This window comes from Salvelinus sp. IW2-2015, linkage group LG20 (assembly GCF_002910315.2).
Source record: "Salvelinus sp. IW2-2015 linkage group LG20, ASM291031v2, whole genome shotgun sequence".
In the NCBI taxonomy this organism is placed as follows: Eukaryota; Metazoa; Chordata; class Actinopteri; order Salmoniformes; family Salmonidae; genus Salvelinus; species Salvelinus sp. IW2-2015.
In genome coordinates, this window is record NC_036860.1 from 67,024,400 (window position 1) to 67,031,866 (window position 7,467).

The window sequence follows — 7,467 nt, forward strand, 5'->3', positions numbered from 1 at the left end:
TAGGGACATTAGGTGAGACGTGTGAGAACCAGGGAATTAGTGGCCGAGTGTGGAGTGTACCTAGAGAATTAGGGAGAGTGGAGTACCAGGGACTTAGGGATGAGTGGTGAGTACTCCAGGGAATAGGGGAGAGTGTGAGTACACGCTCTCCGAACTAAGAGCGCACGGGCACGCGGTGGAGTGTCCACCCGCAGCACCCCATACCAGAGGGTGCAGAGTGTGTGAGTACCAGGGAATAAGGGGAGAGTTGTGTGAGTACCAGGGAATAAGGGTGAGATGTGTGTGATACCAGGTAAATAAGGGGAGAGTGTCGGAGTACACAGTGGAATAAGGGGAATGTGTGATGAGTTACCAGGGAATAAGGGGAGAGTGTGTGAGTACTCAGGCGAATAGATGGGGAGTGTGTAGTACCTATGGGAAATATGGGGAGGTGTGTGTAGTACCAGGAAATGAAGGCGAGTGTGAGTTACACACGGGAGGATATAAGGGCGATGTGTTATTACCTCAGGAATATGGAGTGTGTGTGTGAGACTTTTTTGGCTTTTTTTGGGGGGTACACTTGGAGTAATTTAGTACATTTTAGCTTATTGACGTGACCATCTCATGATACACCATTCTGTATATGGCGTCACTGTTGTCTGTACGATCATTTAGGATTGTAGATTATTCCCTATATTTCCTCTGGTCTATTATCGAGGGATCCACGAATGGCTCGAATGGTGTGGATCGCCACCAGGGGGCACTAATTTGTGTTCAGTTCCTAAGTTGTCCCTTGGCATGCTCAACCAGTCAGGAACAACGGTGCGATCAAGGTCGACGTACTAGTGTTTCTGGTATCGACAGTTATGATCGAGATAAAGCGGCTTTCGGTTGGATGTCTCCTGTCTTTCCCCAATTCCTCTGACATCTTTTTTTGACTAAATGGAGTAGAATTATTGCTCCAGTTGTCTTTGTGGATGACAGGAATTCATTCTATTTCCTAATTATTCTATTTCTTTCTTCTTTCTTTATCCTTTTTGGATTCTTCTAAATGAACTATCTGTAGTTGTCAATCAATCCAGTTACCTTTATTCACTGTGTCTGCATTATAATATGTGCGTTGGCCTCCCTAGCGCGTGGCAGTGCAAAGATGTGTTGTGTTCGAACTGAGTGGTCACATCAAAGCGTGAAGACCCTGTCCGGTTCTGCCCCAGTGGTCTGGCCCGGTGCTGCGAGGTAAATAGGAGGACTATCTCTCAACATCTGGTTCGTACATGGTGAGTAGCTGTAGCATGACCGGACTATATCTAGCTAATAATATTCCCTGGTACTCACACTTTCCCCTTATTCCCTGGTACTCACACAGCCATCATAAGGCGTGGTTCGGGACCTCTGCCTGGCAGCGGGCACCACTCGGCCGTGTTGACGGTGCCTGTGTGGAACAGGGAGTGGAGGGTGATCCAGGTGCCTCCCGCCCGCCCCCAGATCTTCACCACCTCAGAACGGCCCGTGGAGAGGAGGAGGTGACCCGTGGGGTCCCAGCGCAGGATGCTGACACTCTCCTGGAGAGAGAGAGAGAGAGAGAGAGAGAGAGAGAGAAAGAGAGAGAGAGAGAGAGAGGAGAGAGAGATGGAGAGATGGAGGGAGAGAGAGATGGAGAGAGAGAGAGAGCGAGAGATACGTGAGGAGGGCTGGCTACATCAGGTAAATGGATAATTCTGACTGAATATGACAAATATTTTGCTTGCAATCTTGGATTTCCTGGATGTGTTGTTTTCAGCTTAGTTTTCTGAATTGAAATAATTTACTGTATTTTCAAGTAATTATTGATGGCACATTGCGTCACACTGTTTTGAACTMTTGTTTTAGGACTGATGACCAGCTGAGCATTCTACTCAATGTATCCTCATTGMGCGCTGGTGAAGATTTGGTCTAGAGTGCCTTCCTGTGGCTTAAAACAAGATGGCATTTCTYAAACCAAATAAACTCTGCAAAAAAAGAAACGTCCCTTTTTCAGGATCCTGTCTTTCAAAGATAATTCGTAAAAARCCAAATAACTTGACAGATCTTCATTGTAAAGGGTTTAAACACTGTTTCCCATGCTTGTTCAATGAACCATAAMCAATTAATGAACAGAGACCTGTGGAACGGTCATTAAGACACTAACAGCTTACAGACGGTAGGCAAGTAAGATCAAAGTGATGAAAACTAGGACACTAAAGAGGGCCTTTCTACTGACTCTGAAAAATGCCCAGGGTCCCTGCTCATCTGAGTGAACGTGCCTTAGGCATGCGGTCAAGGAGGCATGAGGACTGCAGATGTGGCCAGGGCAATAAATTGCAATGTCCGTACTGTGAGACGCCTAAGACAGTGCTACAGGGAGACAGGACAGACAGCTGATCGTCCTCGCAGTGGCAGACCACGTGTAACAACACCTGCACAGGATCGGTACATCTGAACATCACACCTGCGGGACAGGTACAGGATGGCAACAACAACTGCCCAAGTTACACCAGGAACACACAATCCCTCCATCAGTGCTCAGACTGTCCACAATAGGCTGAGAGAGGCTGGACTGAGGGCTTGTAGGCCTGTTGTAAGGCAGGTCCTCACCAGACATCACTGGCAACAACGTGGCCTATGGGCACAAACCCACCATCGCTGGACCAGAAAAATGTGCTCTTCACTGACGAGTTGCGGTTTTGTCTCACCAGGAGTGATGATCGGATTCGCGTTACCGTCGAAAGAATGGGCATTACACCYAGGCCTGTAGTCTGGAGCGGGATCGATTTGGAGGTGGAGGGTCCGTCATGGTCTGGGGCGGTGTGTCACAGTATCATTGGACTGAGCTTGTTGTCATTGCAGGCAATCTCAGCGCTGTGCGTTACAGGGAAGACATCCTCCTCCCTCATGTGGTACCCTTCCTGCAGGCTCATCCTGACATGACCCTCCAGCATGACAATGCCACCAGCCATACTGCTCGTTCTATGCGTGATTTCCTGCAAGATAGGAATGTCAGTGTTCTGCCATGGCCAGTGAAGAGCCCGGATCTTCATCCCATTGAGCACGTCTGGGACCTGTTGGATCGGAGGATGAGGGCTAGGGACATTCCCTCCAGAAATGTCCGGGAACMTGCAGGTGCCTTGGTGGAAGAGTGGGGTAACATCTCACAGCAAGAACTGGCAAATCTGGTGCAATCCATGAGGAGGAGATGCACCTGCAGTACTTATTAATGCAGCTGGTGGCCACACCAGATACTGACTGTTACTTTTGATTTTGACCCCCCCTTTGTTGAGGGACACATTATTCCATTTCTGTTAGTCACATGTCTGTGGAACTTGTTCAGTTTATGTCTCAATTGTTGAATCTTATGTTCATACAAATATTTACACATGTTAAGTTTGCTGAAAATAAATGCAGTTGACAGTGAGAGGARATTTAGTAGTTAGAYTGAGAGTTTAATTAGTAGAAAACCCTTTTGTCGTCATTTTGATYTTGCCAGATTGACTTTAGTATAACCCTAGCTAGCTAGATTGAGATTGAGAGGAGACCTCCAGATTTTAGCTAGCMAATGTTAGCATTAGCTAGCTATTTTTGACGAACTTTGCTAGCTAATGACATCGCCAACTGTCTAAAGTAAATTTGACAACATGATGATGATGGCAAAGTTGCTTCCTACTAAATTTGCGCCTAATTTAGCAATGGCGTCATATTCCGAAGCCCATATAGTGTAAATTAAACGAAAGAGTCATTAGTACCCGTTCTACTGTAGGACATCACAATGGCTGCAGAGTCTATAGAACGTTGATAACAAGGGTAACGACGCGACAGAGTTAGTTAAAAGAGTGGCCTGTAAAATGACTACACAATTATATGGATGTCAAAGTCTGTGTTGACTTACAGGGAAGGCAGACAGTAGTAGGGGCTGTTCAGTCTCGTAGGATCCAGCGGTAGCCAGTAGGATTTTCCCATCAGGGTAACCCACAGCAAAGGGCTTGTCCACACTGTGCCACGCCACACACTGAGGAGCTGGGAGGGGAGTGAGAGGAGCAAGATAGCACACATCAACCAGTCCACGACCACTGAGAACACTACTTATTGTCATAAACAAAGCCATTTCTGACTTAACGGCAACTTGGCTTGGACCCATGTTGTGGCTGCTGGCAGTTATATTTGAGCCCTTGTTTCATTATATATAATAAMAAGAAGAAATAGCCACTTAATAGATCAGCAGTCAGTCAGTATAAATGTAACTCACATTCTTTCCTGTGGCAGCGGGTGAGCTCGGTGCTCTCAATGGTGAAGTCTTCAGTGACCTGCAGCCAGCAGAGGGATCCGTCCAGACGGCCCACCAACAGGCTCTCTGGCTGGGCATCCTTTCCGGCGATGCCCCCCTGGGAGGGGAAGGGGCTGGAGGTCTGCACCCAGGAGAGGGCTGTCACCCAGGACGGCTGGGCCTCCACYTGGCCCTGGGCTCCTGAATGAACCACAACAGAGAGATTATAAATTAATMATAAAGTTTGGGATTAATTTTAATTTAAAAAGACCATTGATCAGAATCTCAGATAAGATACATATTTAATGCTTTCAACATATGAAATGAAGAGCATCGGAAAACCCTTTTTTTTGGCCAAGCTTTCGGTCACGGGTTGACCTTCATCAGAGCATCCGAACATTTGAAAACACAGCTGAACTAAACACATTGTTAAAAGGTTTGAGGACCCGTTACTACTGTACATACCGTTGACAGTCCAGATGTTGATGATCTTGTTTTGGAAAGCAGCGAGGAGGGTACCTCCAGAGCTCCAGTAGACAGGAGACACCAGGTGAGCTCCACCTGCTGCCTCAGAGCTCCGTCTGTCATCACTGGGGGACAGGATTGGCATTAGCTCTCTACTCCCAACAGCAACACATCTTTCATGTCCCTGTTCCAATACTTTAGAAATGCATCCTTCATTTCAACCTTGGTTGCACTGGTGGAAGTAATAGGGTGGTAACCTTGCCTTTATGTGAGCTGAGCTGACCTCAAGGAAACAAAGAAGGATGCATTTCTGAAGTATTGGCCCATACTGTTATGTCATGATGATACCTGATGCTACAGGAGTGTGTGCACTGCAGGTCAGCAGTGTTCTGGTTGACGTCCCACAATCTGACTGTCCCGTCCTGAGCTCCAGTGGCCAACAGACCCTGCTCATTGTTCCAAGTACAGCTAGTCACCTACAACAACAACAACAACCGGGGTCAACATCAGTATCCAACAAACAGGAACTGATCATAGGAACCTCATTAGTAAGCATCACTTTTCACTAGGGCTTTTTCAATTAGTCTTTCCTCTCTCCTCAAACCTCATTGGAAGAGATGGTCCAAGGTCCCTCCCCTCAGACCGTCTCCTTCAATGCGGTTTGAGAAGGATGTGAGGAGAGAGGATATGAATATTCGAGCCTAAATATCTTAGTCCCGTACCCTGCCGTGATGTCCCTCTAGCTTCTTCAGAGGACACTTCCTCAGGTCTCCAGCCATGTCGCTATACGTCTGAGGCCGGATGGGGTTGTCCCTCTCCCTCTCCGAGGCAGCCAGGGCCTGGACCAGCTGCTGGGCTGCCCACTGACGGTGTTTACTGGTCAGCCTGGCAGACAGGGCACAGGCAGCCAGGGCGTTGGCCAGCTCCAGAGGGCCCACTCTCGCCCCCACCTGGGGAGGAGGTACTGCAGCAGACGGGCTACCAGCCTCTGGACCTGGACCAATCGGGGAAACACAACAGCCGTCATGAGGTAGCACCAACCAATCAAACCTCTCTACAGGGTTGTGTCCAGTAGGGGGGAAATGCTACAGAGTGCAATGTACCTGAAAAATATGTACCTTACCAAACATAACTTATTCTGTGACTTTGGCATAAAAGTACCTTCCTCTCACCTTTAGACTCATGCTGCTCGGTAACGGTTCTGTCTGGAGAATAGCGGTAACGGATGCCCTTCTCTGTGAGCAGGGAGACCAGACTCTGTGTGACCAGGAAGGTGGGAGGCGTGAGGGGTGTGACATCTTGTTGTGGCGCCCTCTTCAGGGTGGAGGTCAGACGAACTCTCTGTGCAGGATCACTGATGGCACCAAGGTTCATCCCTGTGGCAGCTGCCATCAGATCCTAGAACCGGACCAAGGGGTGTCATTAGTGTAAGTACAGAAAGATTACAGTTACAAGAGCACCATATATTCTACAGACGGTGATGGAAAAATGTAGACACCAAGGTTGGGGTCAATTCCAGAAGAAAACCGAAATTCCATATCCTGCCGACTACGCCAAACGTAAGACATTTGTAAGACATACAATTGGAGTTGGAATTTGAAGTTTACTTCCTGAATTGAAATGGAATTAACCCCAACCTTGGTAGACAGTCTAAGACATATGGAGCCAGCCCGAGTACAGACTCACACACCTGAGTGCAGATGTCCACCAGCTCCCTGTATGCTGTGGGGCTGTGTGAGACCAGGCTGCCTATAGCTGAGCTGAGGAAGGAGACGAAGGCAGAGCTGCTTCTCTCTGTTGCCCCTCCACAGCCTCTGCTACCCCCTGCTACCCCTTGCTCGTCAACACTGGTATGGACCCGGCCTGCCGCCGCAAGGCACATCAGACGCACCAGGATACGGATGTCTGCCAGGCCCAAGCCCTCCAGACCACTAGAGGCACTGCACACTGACACACTGGGCAAGAGAGGGAGAGAAGTATAAAGAAAGAAAAATAAGAGAGGGAGGGAGGGGAGGAGAGATAGATGTGTGATATGAGGGGAACACAATTGTATTCCCATTTTCCACACAATTGGGGAACACAGGAGTGTAACAGATTACAACCTAGCGTGTTCTACAGTAACAGATCGCAGCCCTGTAGTGTTCTACAGTAACAGATCGCAGCCCTGTAGTGTTCTACAGTAACAGATCGCAGCCCTGTAGTGTTCTACAGTAACAGATCACAGCCCTGTAGAGTTCTACAGTAACAGATCACAGCCCTGTAGTGTTCTACAGTAACAGATCACAGCCCTGTAGTGTTCTACAGTAACAGATCACAGCCCTGTAGTGTTCTACAGTAACAGATCACAGCCTGTAGTGTTCTACAGTAACAGATCACAGCCCTGTATGTGTTCTACAGTAACAGATACAGCCCTGTAGTGTTCTACAGTAACAGATCACAAGCCCTGCTAGTGTCTCTACAGTTAACAGATCACAGCCCTGTAGTGTTTCTACAGTAACAGATCACAGCCCTGTAGTGTTCTACTCAGTAACAGATCACAGCCTGTAGTGTTCTACAGTAACAGATCACAGCCCTGTAGTGTTCTACAGTAACAGATACAGCCCTGTAGTTTCTACAGTAACAGATCACAGCCCTGTAGTGTTCTACAGTACAGATCACAGCCCTGTAGTGTGTTTCTACAGTAACAGATCCACAGCTCCTGTAGTGTTCTACAGTAACAGATTCACAGCCCTGTTAGTGTTCTACAG

The 7,467-nt window shown here is 48.0% G+C and overlaps 1 protein-coding gene across 1 annotated transcript in view; it reads right to left on the bottom strand.

Moving 5' to 3' along the window:
• The window catches only part of LOC111980065 (probable E3 ubiquitin-protein ligase HERC1), a 106,615-nt gene that overhangs the window by 33,389 nt on the left and 65,759 nt on the right, over positions 1–7,467 (bottom strand). Inside the window, 8 exon segments of the mRNA XM_070449584.1 lie at positions 1,342–1,541; positions 3,881–4,008; positions 4,238–4,456; positions 4,721–4,845; positions 5,069–5,196; positions 5,443–5,714; positions 5,893–6,118; positions 6,411–6,675. Of these exon segments, the coding sequence (XP_070305685.1) occupies positions 1,342–1,541; positions 3,881–4,008; positions 4,238–4,456; positions 4,721–4,845; positions 5,069–5,196; positions 5,443–5,714; positions 5,893–6,118; positions 6,411–6,675 (1,563 nt within the window).